The sequence below is a fragment of the Anopheles cruzii genome, chromosome 3 (genome assembly GCF_943734635.1).
Source record: "Anopheles cruzii chromosome 3, idAnoCruzAS_RS32_06, whole genome shotgun sequence".
Classification (NCBI taxonomy): Eukaryota; Metazoa; Arthropoda; class Insecta; order Diptera; family Culicidae; genus Anopheles; species Anopheles cruzii.
In genome coordinates, this window is record NC_069145.1 from 60,385,618 (window position 1) to 60,402,630 (window position 17,013).

At 46.3% G+C, this 17,013-nt stretch overlaps 1 protein-coding gene across 1 annotated transcript in view; it reads left to right on the forward strand.

Annotated features, from left to right (window-relative positions):
- Positions 1-17,013, forward strand: part of LOC128270722 (nuclear receptor coactivator 2) — a 95,084-nt gene that overhangs the window by 14,562 nt on the left and 63,509 nt on the right. The window contains exon 2 of the mRNA XM_053008137.1: positions 337-458. Within this exon, the coding sequence (XP_052864097.1) occupies positions 337-458 (122 nt within the window). The remainder of the gene's footprint in view (positions 1-336; positions 459-17,013) is intronic.

A 17,013-nucleotide genomic window follows, 5' to 3' on the forward strand; every position in this document is an offset into this window, starting at 1 on the left:
GCCTTCTTCATCACATCTATTTCACTACAATTCACTTTGACGGACTGAGTTTCTGTAACTGAAATCCTACTGTCAAAAAATGTTGATGATTTACTAACATTATGTAGAGAGGTTCTTCTGAAGAGGTCGTAGACGAAACATGAATTGAAAAACATTAGTTCAGTTAAGATCTTCTGTTCGGAACCCAAACTCCTCCTATTGGTTTGAAAGGAATTCCTGTTTGTTTTGATTATTATTTATTTGAAGAGTCTGGCTTTGTTCTATCTTTAACCGCACTGCTCTTGGAAACTGTTTACCAAACGATCTGTTTTTCTCCAATCCTTTTCCTTCCCGCAGGTGGCTGGCGTATCAGCGACCACGGAGCGACTCACAGCTCCCCCCGCGCCTCCACAGGGCCCCTCGCCCCTTCAGCTCTTAGATGAGTCTCACATGTCAATTGCTGCGGCCGAAAATGCAGGGTAAGTTGTGTCCGCCAGTACGATTGGAAAAACCACTTTGTACAGGAATCATTATGAACATATCAACATAAAGCTCCTCCGGTCCGGTCCGTGTTTTGCGCGCGCGCGTCCTGGGTTTTGATGCGGCCACGGACGTGTGCGCGAATCGCGTTCGCCCACGTCGTCCATTGGAGCTGCACCATAACAACCTGCGGCAAATTGGTGATTGCTTTCGATCGTTTTGTGCGAACCCTCAATCGGGGTGCGTCTATTGATCAAACGTGGTCCGAGCGGGGCTGCATCGGAATTGCAGTGGTGCTCTGCCACTTACCGGGCTGAATGCAGAGAAACGCCAGTCCGCGAAACAATGTTTCCACCACGCGACACCAAGCCAGATTGGTGGCAGATATCTATTGAACTCTGGTGCCAATGCACCATGCTGCTTCGGATTAGCGTCTGTCCAGATGCAATCCCCGGAACGCGGAGCATAACTTTCGCAGCAAAGCCGCCTGCTTGGCTTCCGTTGATGCTGGGGGGGGATTCTGCGGATCAGATCATCGACACCGACTCCGATTAGGATGAGGAGGATAGCGCGACCCAGAGAGCGAGCAGGAGCTTGCATCGATTCCGTTTCGACTGTCACGACGCCTGCCTTCCATTAGGTGTGATGGTGTATCGATTGTAAATCGGTTTATGTGACATGATGATGGGGCCTGAACAGCAGCGGATACTGGCCAGCTGATGGCGATCATCCGTAGCATTGCGTTTGCCGACGGCGACTGAATGGCTTAATACTCGTCGTTGTCGTCGTCGTCGTATGCTGCAGAAAGCCTGCCGTTCAGAGATCGGCAAGCAGAGTTCCTGCAGAAGAGTGGCAGCAGCCCCCACCGCAGTCCTCCAGCTTCTGTCCTGCAAAATCTGTAGTCATTTGTCAAAGCACATTTGTCTCATCTTCTTCGCCGGCTCTCTTCTGCTCTGTCACTCGAACGGCCTCGGAACGCCCATTAAGGAACACGCCGACGGGTGCCGTACCACACACACCGATTGCCCCCGCCCCGAAGCCCACCCCGAATCGAATGCATCTTTCGATTGCATCTCATGCATTGTGCAAGAATGTGCATCACACTACTTCTTCGCACTACACGGACGACGACACCAAGTGCCAGCCAGCACCAGCGAACACAGGAGTGAACGATAATTGAGTTGAGGCAGGTCATCCTCACAACAAATTGATTTGTTGGCATTTATTGTTAGCAAATACATTTACCCCACGACACACACACACACACATGTCGTGGGCCGTGCGCATATGTGTGTGTGTGTGGCTGACGATGATGGCAAATGGTGTAGCAAACGGCTTCGGTGCGATGGGGTCTTCCATTCGCAGACAAATTGCTGCCGTTGAGGCCTAATGTGCATTATTGGCCTACCCACCGAATGTGGGTGACAGTTTGCGATGTGCAGCAGCAGCGTTGTATCGACGGGGCTTAGTTGACAAATTTGTGCAACGTCAACCATTCGCGTGAGCGAACGAGGCTTAGGTCTCATCGATGACGATGAGTCGCTGTGGAGAGAATTGTTCACTTTTTATGTTTACTTTATTTATATCAAGTCGTCGTTGTATCAATGTAGTTGTGTAAAGAATTTAAATTAAGACGAACTTTGATATATTAGGGCTTCGGAAATTAATTCATGGGATTTTACAATAGATGACATTATTTACTAAATGTCACACACAATTTTTTTTAATGGAATATGTGTTTGACAGCTATTGTCATTATGCATCTAACGCAGTATAGGTTTTTTAGTTAAAGTGTAAACAACACCTCTTTTAAGCATATGAATATGTCTAATTTTGTTCGTGGTAAAGTGTTTTCGCGAGGATTACTTCAATATGAAGAAAAGTGCCTCCGATAGTTATCGTATTTTAATGGATGTTTATGGTGAAGAATTAGCATTACTAGATCAGGATGCATGTCACACGCAAAAAGAATTGCAGAAATATTAGAAGTTGACCACACTAAAATTGACCATCACCTGGTTCCTATGGGAATTATTAGAAAAATGTCTTATTGGATTCCACATGGATTGAAGGAAAGTAAACCGTTTGCGAATTACGACTTGCACGACACAAAGGAAAGAGTTTCTGGTACCGAATCGTCACTTGTGATGCAAAGGGGAGTTATTACAAGAATCCTTAACACAAAAAGGCCTGGATACAGCCTGGTGAACCAGGTCCATCGGAACCAAAGCGAAATATTCACTGTGTAAAATTTATACTGTACATATGGTGGATATGAAAGGTGTGGTGTACTTTGAGCTTTTAAAACCTAATGAAATTATTGAAGCACAACGCTATGGACAACAATTAATGCGGTTGAAACAAGCTTTTGCGATAAAACGAACAGAATGGGATAAAAGACATGATAAGCTGATTTTTCAACATGACAATGGTCCACCACACATTTCGAAACCGGTCAAAACCTATCTCGAAAATGTCGGTTGGGAACTGTTAGCCCATCGGCCGTTCACTTCTTGTGGAAGTATTGATAAATAGATCTCTGATTGGATCGCTTCTACAGATGGGGAGTTCTATCGACATGAAACCCGAAAATTATCTGAAAAAATTGGAAAAAATAATAGTTAACAACGAACAATACTTTCATTAAAGTAATCCTATGTTTTTCACGATCCATTTTCACGAGTTAGTTAGTTTTATTAGTATGTTCTGCACACTATTCACACTGTGCTGAAGATGCTGCTGAAGGCAAATTTATAGAATGGGCTTCGATTTTTTGCTTCCCGTATCAACAGTCAAAGCGAATCAACAGCTCGTTGTGAAGCATAAAACCAGGGCCGGCGATTGTGATAGCGTACAGCCCGTCCCGATCCCGATCTTAATTAACGATCTCTCTGGGTCTTGGCTCGTTACCTAATCTTAACTCGGGCACGTACCACCGGGCCAACGCGCGTTAGCGTCTTGTGAAGAGCCTAACGGTAAAGCGCCATAAATATGTTGCTCGTATGTCTCCTAGGCCACAATCGCCACACTATCAAAAGGAGGAACCACACGAGCAGCAAGTGTCTCTCACGTCCCGGAAGTGTGTTTCGCTATGGATACTATCGCTCCGCGCAATCGCTGCTGAATGTCCGTTTTTTCTTCCCTATTCCATAGTCCGCCCTTTTTTTGTGCCCCTCGGTTGCCTGCTTCGCATGTTGATTGATCGATCTTGCCGGCGCGCGGAGCTCTTCTCTATGCTGCAAAAAAAAGCTCAAAACGTGTTAACACAGCTACACGGCGCGCGCGCTGGTGGACAGTTCTATGTTTCTGTAATTAATTTACAACTTTATTGCGGTGCCCATAGGGCATCCGAACCGGCCGGCCGGTTGAGGACCGTAAATAAGACAGGCGTTTTTCCGGTTCACATTTAGTTTGTAATCACGGCGTCTTCGGCTCGCCTCGTTAGAACCAGTTTTCGTGCGATTCATGGCCACGGAAATGAGAGAAACCACGACGTTGAGAGTGAGCGTTGGTCTATGCGGTGCCCAAAACTATCGGAGCCATTTAATGTGCCAAGTGGATCGAGGTTTTAAAATTCGCCGCCAGTAGGAGAGCGCCGCCGGGGACGTTGGAGGAGTTACTGGTGGTGCTCTTTGTGGACCCCACGTCCTCTTCTCCTCCGCCGTTGACTGGTTCCGGCTCGCTGAGATTGGGCTGAGTCTGAGTTGGAACGACGAACGTGCGGGAGGCCGAGGATGTTAATGTTTAATTACACGCAATCATGTCGCAAGTCGAGTCGTAGTTGGCGCTTCAAGCGCGCCAAAGGTGGCGTGGTGTTGGACCGTGTTTGTGGCCATCACCGAAAGCGGCGATTATCGTCGTCTTGCGATTGCACCAACTACGCGATGATGTGTGGTGCGCACCGCGTGCTCCCATCGACAGCACTCTTGACTGACACTTGCCGATGGTGTTCAGCTTTTGCCATTTTTATGTGCAAAATGTAACTCCACACGACGACGACGACGGGGGGACGAGGGGCAACTGAAGCAATTATTCTGTCATTGGGTTTGATTAAACCGCAGACAGCATCTCGCAGCAAAGTTCATCGCGATTAACGCACGGCACGCGGGTCGTATCGTATGACGTCTTACTGGCTTTGGTGCGTTACTATTTTTTGGTCTTGACTTTTTCACATAAACTGTACAAGATGGCCCATTTTTTGTAGCTTTGCTTAAGGTTTGCGTCTTGAAGGAGCAGAAGTGTCAGTTTCTTCGCACTTAGATTAGTCACTATCAAACGTAGTTTATGTTTTATTCCACAGTATTTATTTGAGTTTAACCGTGCTACATAAGACCGCTTTGTTAGCGTAAGATGCCGTCTTAGCAACGTTTCGCTGTCTCTTGAATCAGCACTTTATGTGTGGCACAAAGGAAACGGTGAATCATTGCATTGGTCGGTGGTGTCATTTTTTTCCCCATTTTCCTGGATAACGCAAACTTTCCATTACTTTTATCATCAGCAGCCGCATGGTGTTGCATGATGGTGTGGTGTACCTTCGGGAACCATAAATGGGGCTACAAAAAAGTGTTACTAAACCCCCGGGTTCTGACTAAATGATGCGGTTTCTGATGACGGAGGCGAATTAAAGTTTTGCTGCCTTCGTATGTCGGCGGGGGGGTTGCATGTTGCTGGTCTGGCCCCTTGGGTGAGAATGAAGTTAAAACTATCGTCCGGCTGGCCGTCGCTATAGCAGCAGCGAAAGCATTTTCTGTGAGTTTGCGAATTTTTTCTGTGCGTGAACGACGGCCGTTGCTAGAGGGTCGTTTTCCCCGTAAGCAGATTGTGAGAAAGTCGGTGAAAGATTAAACAACGGTGGCGCAACGGTTGCTTTTCCGTGCGTTCCGATGCCGTTCCTTTGAAGAATCAACAAACAAACTTTCTCCTCGCGGGAGTTTAGCATAGAAAATCATAAGCCACAAAATAAAATGTCGCCACCTTCGCAAGGAGATTGTTATTGTTCCACTTTCTAAAGGATTAAAATGGATAACTTCAGCAATAATAATTCACGCTTCAAACAGAGACGACCCAAGCCACTCTGACACTAATTCATGCGGAACATGGCGGAACATTGACCAGTTCCAAAATCATTTTTGCTGCCCTAGGTCAAGTCCTGCGAAAAATGGTGTGGCATTCCCCTTCTACGTTCGTGTCGTGTGCCGATCGGGTCGGGTCTCGGGCAGCCCGAGACGCCGATGAAAATTGATATCGATTTATGTGCAGTGTGCGCAGGGTTTGCAGCATTTTTTCCCCCGATTTTCACGCCCGACTCTCGTCCATTTCGTTTCCGGTTCCCGGCAGTCGGCAGTAGTAGTGAACGAGGGAAACAATCCGTCGCTGCTCGTTGCTGTTGCCCGGACGATAATGGGGGTTCGCGGGGCTCGGGGTGCGTGACAGTCGCATAAAAGCACGGCCCTACCCCACTAATGCAGTGGATCGATGCAATTTCAACAATCATTTCATCGTCGGTTTAACCAGTTATTGATTCTGACCGGGGCTCTGTGGCGACCGCCAGCGCCCGATAGCGCCTCTAGCGTCGCTGTCTGTCGGTGTGTCTGGTGGGTTGTTTTTGGTAATCGTGAAAAATGGCACCAACAACCTGATGATGGATTTCGATTCGGTTTGATACATTAATATTTAATGGCGTGCCGTGCTTGTGCTTAAAAATTGAGCCACATTTTTTGCCACGAAAACGTTTAAATGAAAAATTTCGTATTGACGTGCTTCTATAAATTAATGATATTGAAACTAGTTAGGCAAACATTACCAAAGTGTGGGCTAGGGCTCAAAGATCTCTAGAGATCTCGGAAATCTTTATTTTAAACTATAGTACATCAGTTTTGCTAATAAAATTGAAATTGGTAGTTGGAGAATTGCAGTTCTATAAGAAGGTTGAATTCCATCCCCTCATATTATGGCTTATTCATTGCTCTGATGTACCATAGTTATTATTTTAATATTACAATAATTATATAATTTACATTACATTAATAACGAATAACGTTTTATACGGGGGGGATTTTTGGATTGCACATAATACTGTATTAGCAACATTGAACCTTTTTTCTTCGTACGATTCGCATTAAAATTCGTTTCAAAGATGACTGATTTTCTTTCAGAAGCGTTTTTCGAGTTTTTGTTGCTGTCTTTAAAATGCCCAGTAATGCTCGGCTCTTCAAGGCCACTTCACTGGAGGAGTGCGTTTGTGGAAGGGAACTGCTTCGAACTGCCTAATGGAGCCAGTTCCGCTGCAACATTCGGCACGGCATGAGTCGAGTGGTGTATGCTCCATCGACCAGGGCACATTTGTTGGTTCATATTCAGTGGATGGCAAAAAAAAACGCGGCATCACCTTCAATCTCCGTTGGGTATAATGTCGATCTGCGTATGGATCCGTTCTGTTTTCATCTCATTTCATTCGCTGTATCGATTTCATCTCCACTCGCACCAATGGCAGTGGAAGAAGTATTGAGTGAAGTATTGTTGCAACATTAAAAAAAAATGCTAGAGTTTTGCGTTTCAAATTTGATACACCCGGCACTAAATAAACATAACTGAGAGATAATAAATCGAGCTTTTTGATGCCTACATGGCCAGTGCCATACTGAGCAACAGAGGGGGATACCATTGCAGCTCTTAGGTACGAGTCGTCGTCCTAACTACGTCCATTTTTGGGAACATGGTTTCGTTATAGACCTTCGCTGAACAAATAATTCTTCGACCAAACTGTCGAAATGTGGACGAGAAGAGAACGGATGGATATTAAGTGTCCCGCCGCCGCCGTGGTCCCGAAAAACGGTAGCCCGAGTGGTGCTGCTGTTGCTGCTGTAAATTAATCGCCCCATTCCGATGCGATGTGAAGTGGTGTGGTCCTCGAACAAACATATCGCCATGCTAAACGCTCCTGGGCCCTTCCCGCGCCACCCGCCAGGCCGCCTTGTGTGCCTTGTGTGTTACATATAATAATATACACATCCGAACCATGAAATGGACGATTGTGGGATAATGATGGTCTCTGGTGGCGGCTGATTTCGTTGTTCGTTTTCGAAAGCGTCGAAACTCGGGTCCAGGCCCGGGCCGGGGCCGGGCCTTTACCTCATCTTTGCGTTGTTCAAGATTTGATACGTTTTTGCTGCTCGGTGCTCCAAAGTTTCCTGCGCGCGCGTTCCAATCCCTTCCATCGTCTTCGCCTCGAACCGGCCGACCGGTCAGCCGATCGGAATCACGACCCAACCCCCGGCATCAGGTATGCACATATTTTGACGGTCTCGTCTTTCGCTCCAGCCTCGGCGGGAGCGTCTTTCGGAAATCAATCCTATTAGCGTGTCTTGGAGCGTGGTTGCCGGTTGCTGTGCCACTGTTAACAGCACGCGCACGATCCTGGGCGTCATCATGGGCTATTTCGGTACATTTTACAACATAATCTGGATCGGCGGATCTACGGGCACGTTATTTTCGCAATTGAGGCAATGAGGCCGATAGGCATCGAGTGTGTTTAAATCGACTAGAATTCTCCATATCTACTATGTTAACTTCTTGTTTGATCGCTTTGAACGCCAACCACTCAGCCACTCGCTTCAGCAGTCAGTTACTTTTTAAACGTTGCATATTTCTGGCGCCGAAAACAACCGCAGGTTGGCTGTGCATCTCCTTCGACGCCAACGATGGCCGGCGTCGGTCAAACCGTTACCCGTTTGCTGTTCACTCGATAGAGTTTCGTTTCACAGCTTACAGCTATTTTTGCGCTCACCTCATCTTGGGGCCGCTCATCATCGCTAATTGATCACTGGCCGCGTGCGCGCCCGCGCGTTGTGGTGGTGAAAAGCATAATAAACCACCCCCGCCGCACGGTTGAGGAGGAACTTTTTAAGTGAAATCCGCCCCGGGCCGGGGTGGGCTTTGATGTGTGCTCTGCTGCGACCGGTGTGTCAGTCCGCTTACTTTCAACCCTTAGCAATCGTGTGTTGGGGTCTCAAGGAGCTGCAGCTCTCACCACCGGCTCCGGTTGTGGGCGTTTGCTTGCCGTTCGAACACATTTGCTAATTATCAAATTACTGTTAGAGCTTTTTAATCGTGCGTAGCAGCGGGGAGAGCTTTCGAAGTAAACGTTTTGATTGCGGTTGGGTAAATTATTTCCACTGCCCACCACCGGGTACGAGACTTTCAATATTTGCCTTACCCCAAAATGGAGCGTGCACCATGTGCCGGCAGTTGGGGCAAGTCTCTCCGGCGGTAGTTCAGTGGGTGTTTTTTTTTTTGGGTTGGTTCCAACAGGAGAAAATTCGGTCAAAGTTGTGTTTGAACCACGCCTGCACTTCCTAGAGCAATCATAATTTTGATATGAAGCTCGATGATGGCTGCGCAGTAGTGGTTCCTTCTTTCCTTCTGTAACTCGGAGTCGGTTAACGGGTCCAAATGGTTTTTTATTACAAGTTGACCAACAGTAATATTCGTCCGATGTCGTCCTAGGACTGCGTCCTTTCCCATTGAGAACGTTAACAACAAACTTTCTCCCGGAAGGAGAAACTCCCGATGTTCGCGACGCATGGCGACAGATATTCCTCTCTTCGTTAGTGGGAATTGTTGGTAATTTAACTTTATGACGATTTATTAGTTGGGTCTCAAGGGCGCACACTTTTTTCGGCTAAACAATTCGAAAAGCTATACGCGTTTTGCATATTTTTCTGCTAGGTGGGATTTATTAAAATCTTAGACTACGTAAGGAATATTTTTACGGATCCCCCTGTCTATGCTGTATGCCAATCTTTTGTGCATTTTGTGCATCTCTCCATTCGAAACATTGCAATATAAAGTTTCGCATGGCAATTTCAGACCCATAAACGAGTGATGTTAAAATTTAATGATGGCTATTCATTTTTATAAATTGTCTGGCGCTATAATATTTTAATCACCAATTCGACCGCCGTCAAGGTCGGGTCAAGATGGGAGTATTCCTCTTTATTGCGCCCACCATGCTTATGCTGCAATCAATTGCTTCCTTTTAACGAGATTTTTCTCACGTTTCCTTTGCGGAAATGCACCGTTCAGGGGGGAAGGTCCTTTTGTGGGCAGCTGAGCATAAGCGGGGTGGAACATAAACAGCTGCGTGCAACCGTTGAAAGGTGTGGTGCGTGTGCAACAAGTACTCGGTCGGTTTTACGGTCCCTTGTTTCACTTTCTTGGCTTGGACCATAAATTGTTGGATTCGCATATGAAGTCTATAAAACAATCACTCCCTCAGCACAATTCGCTTCGAATGCGGATATTTCGTATCAACTGTGACCTGGGCCTGGGCAATGTTTTGGGCTTCGTTGGTCATTTTATCCTAATGGAGCTTTCGCTTCGAACACGAAACCTTACTGTCCATTTTGAAGATCGCAATCCCCCCGGAGCGGTGCGATAAGAGTTTAAGAGTCCTCAAACTTTACCAACCAACATCGGCGTCGTAGCCCCCGGCGCAAGAAAAATCATGTTCCGCTAGCCAGCCGAGGGCCTAGGAAGAACAGCGACGACGACGTTGATGGGCGAATGATAATGCATTAAGATGGTGTTGTAACAGACAGAGAGAGAAAGAGAGACCACGGGAGGAACATGAAACGAAAATTGAAACGAATGGCTGACTTTAACTAATTATAATTGTGTTTTATGATGTGGTATGCTGACACTTTTATGTGCTTTTAAACGTTCTTGCGTTCCGCTGCGCGCCGATGCAGACCGTGAATCGCCTTCTCCGTCGTATGCGCGCGCTATGCTCTTATGTTTCGTTCGTTCGTTGTGTGTGTATGTTTGGGCGCGAGAATTTAGTTCCGTCACTCGGAGGGCCGCACGTTTTGCCTCTCGTTTTTTGTGGCCGGTTCGTTCTTCCCGTCCCGACGATAGCGCCGAGGCGCCTCCGGATTTCGGCGCCAGATGTGCTGCCACTACCACTGCTTCTTATCTTGTCAAACGAGGAGTTATGTGTGACAGTGTACAGATTTTTTTTTGCTTTTGGTCGTGCCGTCCAGAGCCATCCAATAAGCTCTTGCGGGGGTAGCTGTTAACAAGTTAATGAAAACCGAAAATTATAAATGATTGAGTTTTGGGAAAGCTCCGAACACCGACTCCCGCACGGATGTGGTTTAAAACCGCCAAACGTCCAATGTTTATGCCAAGGCCGTACACCGGCAGCTCCCACGTTTAATTTGAAATAGTGGATACTCTAATATTTTAATTAGCACGCGCGGAAGGTTGTGGGCAGCTCGCGCAGGTAGATGTTCTCCATCAATTTATTTTATGTTTTAATTAGGATGATAAATAAAATGACGTTCTCGTCGTATTGCACTCTTGTTACAGTGACGCTCCAACCGAAACCTATACCAACCTGTCCTTATACTTATACCAGCTTACGTCAGGCCTATTGCCATGTCGTGTAACCGATAAGTTAAGCCTTATCTGCAGTCATTCGCTCGCAAGATACTCGGCAGATAGGGACTCCTAGGGGCTCTTCTAGACTGTGAACCTTTCTTAACGACTGGAAAAAGGTCGCCATGTTTTACCAACTCCGCCGTTCGTTATCTAGTTTGAGCATGTCTTCCTCGAAGTATTTCCTGAGTAGCGCTCCTGAATCACGTGAGCTGGTCGGTTTTGCACACGCTCACACAATCGCCCCGTGGCCCGCTCAATCGCCCCGTGGCCCGTTATGCTGAGATGATCGTATTCAGCTACTCGACATGGCCTTTCGTCGTGGTTCCTACCACACTATCTTGCGATCTTGTGCGCGAAGCTATCAATCTGTGCGCTCATCTGCTTCACCCTCTGGTAGAGGATGGCCCTGTGTTTTTCGTGGAGCGCTTGGTCGATTCACAACAGGTTCCCCACCACAACCGCCGTGATACGCACACCGCTCGCGTGTAGTGTCGGTGCCAATGCCGCCCAACAAATACCAACTGGCGGGCGGCCCTGTTCAACAACCGCGCATATCTAGCCGGACCAGAATACACTCAACTGCGCCGGGTTTTAGGGGTGTGTTTCTAGATTCGGCCTTTGGTTGGGGCCTCGGCGATGCTCTAGAGCGCGATGTTTGCGTAGCATCAACACCACGGAGCGCACAGAAATAGTTCTGCTGCGCCGTTGCGTTTGCACTGCACAGAGACCAGCTGTGGCAATGGATCTGTGGCCATGATTGCTTGATAAGTTTAAGTTCACGGATCGGTTCCAGATTCCATTATTACACATAAGTTTAATGAATTACAATCTCATTTAGTTTTTTAGCTTAGAGATTCCTTACGATATGCAGTTCTAGTTGAATAACTTATCATAGGAAAAATGTTAAATATGTGGTCTGTTCAAAAAGTTCTGATAATTTTTTTATTTAAGTGGACTACGTATTTTCAATTTTTGATTTTTCTTTAGGCGTTATGTTGCTACTCATGTCACTCACTTATGGTGATAAGTTCGGCCATTTTGAGTAAGCAGTAAAGTTTTGACAGCTGTTTTCCTTGGACGTGTTTTGGCTCATCGTCGATTTTTGTCTCTTCCAAAAAACGGATGGCAAAGAATCTTTATCAAATGTTGCGTTAAAAACAAAACTAAGAGCACGGACGCATTCGAAATGTTGACTGTGGCTTATAATGAGGCTATTATAACCCAAAGCAGCGTTTATCGGTGTGTTCAAATTTTTTTCGGAAGTTCGAGAAGATTTGGACTTCTAAAAGCCAAGTTTGGTCGAATGTGAACCGTTTTGCTTACAATTTTCTTCGATTGCAGGATCGTGGTGCATCATGAGTTGTTGTAAAATGATAGAACGGTCAATAAATAATATTCCAAGTTATGCCGTCACAAACGCCCGGATTTGTGGGAAGACAAAAATTGGATTTTACACATCGTGGTTTCTGCGCAAAATTTTGACCAAAACAATACAATAATGATGCCACAGCCACCGTATTCCCCAGTTGTGGCTCCCTGTGATATTTTCTTGTTCCGGAAACAAAAGCGGCCCATGAAGGGACGACGCTACGTTTGGCAGATAAAGACGGCGTCAAAGAAGGAACTGACCAAGATCATAAAACATGTTTTTTTGAAGTGCTTCAGGGATTGGAAAAATCGCTGGCACAAGTGTATAATGTCTGATGAGGATTACTTCAAAGGGGACAAAATAGATATTCACGAATTAACCAATATTAACCAATAACACCCAAAAGTCGTTAAATTTTTGAACGGATCACCACGTATACTTGTTTGTATGAGTTTATGCTAAAGTGATAGTAGAGCGGGGTCAGGACAGTAACTTCTAGTAATGTAGTCACTAAAATACTCGCCCTGGTCATGTGTTGTATATCACAAAAATAGGTTTGAATACTTCAATATTCGATGGATATTGTTCGACTTTGCATAGGATTACTTAATACTTTGTTCCCATTACATAATGATGCTCCCAATGCGTAGATTTTCTACTCTCCAATGCACTGACCGTGCCCTGGGTGTTTCATTCCACAAACCTATCGTTTGGGTGCACCCCTCGTGCTCTGGTGGACGTCATTTCACCGTTGTGCATCGTGTTGAACTTGAGTGTTTGAGTGTGTGCTGCGCTGAAGCTGTATGCGCGCGCCCGCGCCGTTTGCTGCCTTCTATTGGCGTCGTGTCGCGCCCCGCGGTGTGCCACGATCGCGCAGCATCGTCAGCGTGCGCGGTGCGCTCGTGAGCCATGGCTCCGATCCGAGTGATTGGTTAATCAGGTCAATGTTGTAACATTGAACGAAAACGAAATTTATGTGCCGCGCAGCCAGCAAGCGCGCGGAGAGGGGTGCGCACCCCTTCCGGCGTGCGAGAGGTGGCGGTGCGCGGTGCACCGAGCTCTGCCCGGCGGCAGCATCATCGTCGTGGTGGTGAGCTGCCTTCTTTCACTTACATTTCGGTGACTGCTGCCGGTGGGGTTGTTGGCGAGTGAAGGTTGTTGCTGAGATCTTGTCGATCACCTTAAGCGATCGTTACGGCAATTGTGCTCGGCTCTATTGTCACCCATAAAGCTACACTTGCTAAATGGAGTTGACTGTTGGGTTCTTTTTTTAATATTTAGCAGTCCGTTGCATAATGCTTCGAAAACATAAATCAGTGGCCCGATTCAATCGAATTTTCAACCGCAAAATTATTTTGCACGGTCGAAAAAACAATCATTGCCCTTGGGGCGCGAGCCTTTTTGTTCTCCGGTGAGTTATGCTAAATGATGACAAAAAATTATGCTCTCATAATCACACCATATTATGCTGCAGTTTTATCGGAGCCGGCATCTTGTCACAAAAATTACGACTGATTAATGGTGTGTTTCGTAGCGTCAAAACAGTGGATGATGTACACTTATTTTAAAACCACATTAACACCAACGTGCATAAAAGCCCTATCAGCCCTCTGGGCGCATTATGCGTATGCAGTGTCCACGGTGATCGCGTGTAATCGGATGGCCATTAATTACTTGCCACCGAAAAGAGCTATTGATTTATGGTCACACTCGCTCACGAGCATGTTGTTTTATGTTGCTGGCCATCGAGTGCACTACTTTTCCTACACCCCCTCCGAAGGTGTGGGGGAGATGATATGGGTGTTTTTATCACGGCATCGGATCGTCCCGTGGCGCGATGCTGCGGACAAAAGGTGTCTAAAAGGTGGCCCAGCGGCGGCACCTTCGTGTGTGATGGATTCGGGCGGCGACTCTGGCGGGCGATTTATGGTGTGTGCTCGGCAGGTTTAGGCTGAGAATTTAAATTGGAGCCAACCGGTGTACCCCGGAGCGGGGCCGCCCGACGCCCCTGACTCCTGATTTACGGCTCTTATCTCGTTTGTTTGATGTGCAATAATGGCCATAATGATGAACCCGATGGTGGCCCCAGCGAATGCGCCGGTTTGGTCCTTCGTGGCACGCGCGCGGACGGCACTTTTATGCTGCTGTTGCTATGCTTAGGCTAGGATCACGATGGGTGCAACTAAACATGGGATTGTCTCTCGCTTCTGGTGCAAGCCTAATGTGCCACGTCAGTAAAAAATTGATGCCGAGAATGGGTTTTAGCAGCATGCATTGGCGTGAAACATTGGCCCTTCTATGAATTTCTCAACAGTAATTAGAAATGGTCCGTCGATGGCCGTTGGTGAGTGGTTGTTAAGCATGAATAATTTGCAATGAAATGAAATTTTTAGAGGGATGTTTTATGGGATCCTGTTGTATAATCGACATCACAGGTGACGTGTTTTAGTTACTAACTGCCAACGCCGTTTCGCATCATCCTCAACGATCGCATGGTGCCTGTACCAGGCTGTTCAATAAGTTCGGAGCCTCGATAAGAAAAATACAATTTTATGGTTTGAAATACACTTCATTACTCAGGCTTGTACTAAATCGCTTTCAGTCATTTGACGATTTTCCAATGCGATATCCTGTATTTTTTCTACGATTTAAGGTGTTGTGTCTGTTTTTTGACGTTTTTGTCATGGATCATTGTCTTCAGGGCTTATACGACCACGTTTAAACTCAGAAACCCTCTTTTATTGTACTAACTAAATGTGAAGAGTCTTTAGACACTTTCAACATTCGTCCATACATTTTCTTTGTTTTTAAACCTTCCAAAAATTAAAGTTTAATCACTGCACGATATTTGATTTTTTCCGTTGAAAAAACACTGTGACACGTCGATACTAAAAGGCTAGTAAACAAAAATTTCCTGTTGTTATTTATTAATTCTGGCCAACTGTCAAGGCCCAATCTCTGCTTTAATATTTGTCTAATTTTGGTTGGGAACACTATCCATAAAGCTGTTCCAAATTTAAGTCCAGAATAGTCTGTACCTGCATGGCCATGGCTGCCAGTTGCAACTCGAAGTCGTGATGGTGAAGGTCGTTGTTGGCATCTTTGTTTTATAATTGTTTCACCTGCCCACGAACACTTTATCACACAGACTTTACTTCGAAATTTAACGAAAAATAAGACACACACGCAGCATAATAGTGTTCAACATTTTTTCACAATATTTCCTCCAAGCAAACCTCGGAATCTTCTTAAATAATATGATTCAATGCGATTTCGTGTGTGTTTCGACTCGGAAAGGAACGGCATAAACGGAGTGACCTTCAAGAGTACGCCCAGTACGGCAGGGCTGGTACTCGAATGGACAATGGAGAAGCAAAAGCAGTGGAAGACCTGTGGGGAGGTACCCGTCGTGGGTTTTGAGGATTGAAACTACGCTCTCATAGCGTTTTCCTAATTTGATTTGTTTAAAATAGGAATCCACACTTGGACTCCTGGACTTTGACAAACACTGAGCCACTGCTTTGTTGTATCGTGGCTGGTTGGAAAAGTCCTTGAAGTGCCATAGTTGCTCTGAATGGTGTGTTTAGAAGTAAAAAGATTTATTTATTCCATACAGTTATGCTCCAGAGTATGTTGTTACCTTTTGACCGTTTTGCAACTCTCTTGGTTGGGATTTTTGGGACGCAACAGGTGTGCGGTCTGCCCCCAAATCTCCGTTAGTTGGTTTCTATTGGATATGTTGCGTTGGCACACAAACACACACCTTTGAACCCTTGAATTTATTGAATGCCTCTCGATGAAGCCCCGTGATTGGAAGCAGCCAACCGCCACCCATTCGATTATGTTCTTATTGGGTCTTCTCTTCGCTCTCTCTCTGTTTCTCTCCCTATATTTCTCTTTCTGCTCCATTCCGTTGCCGATGTGACCGCTCACATACACGCATCGTCGATCACATTCGAAATCGAATATTTCGCGGTGACCGAAGTCCACTCCCGTTCGGACTCGAACACCACCACCACCACCAATACGCAAGCTCTCGATCGATAAGCGTGCTGTGTTGTGTTGTTGCTGGTTGATGGTGTCGTTGTTGGTGTGTTGTTGGGCACTCGCGTTGTGCCGTCGGAAAAGGTGCGCTACGAACACCCTGTATTGACGAGAGAGAGAGAGAGAGGGACGCATAGAGGCGCCCGGCGTAGCATTATGTTCTCGGCCGAGCATCTAATTGCTGTGGATGATTTGCACTTTCTGTTTCCACAGCATTATTGCCACTATTACCTCGTCCGGCTCCGTCCAAGATATCGGCGCCCGTTCCCTGGCTGTGACTATCGAAATTGAATTTTGTGTGCGTGTGTCTCGGTTGTGTAAGGGAGATCGATAGTGGCCAGCTCCCGTCCTGGATGGATGGTGAGACCGAACATGACCGACGACTGTGGAATGTGTGCAGGAGACCACTACACACTCAATCACCACCCATCTTCGGATTAGTGTTCGATGCGCGCTGTTGTGTACACGATTGTTTCGCTTCGTGTGGTTCATGCAGTGTGCGCGCATAGCACTGTGACCAAAAAGTAAGGAGACCTCCTGTAAACAGTTGAAAGCGATTTTTTCGTTTTTCATAATGTCTAAAACAATTCAACAACGAAGTTCTATTAAATTTTTCGTGCGGAACGAAATTATTAATGCCAAAAAGGTTAAAAATGTTACAGAAAGCCTTCGCTGAGCAACCTCTACAGAAAACAGGAGTT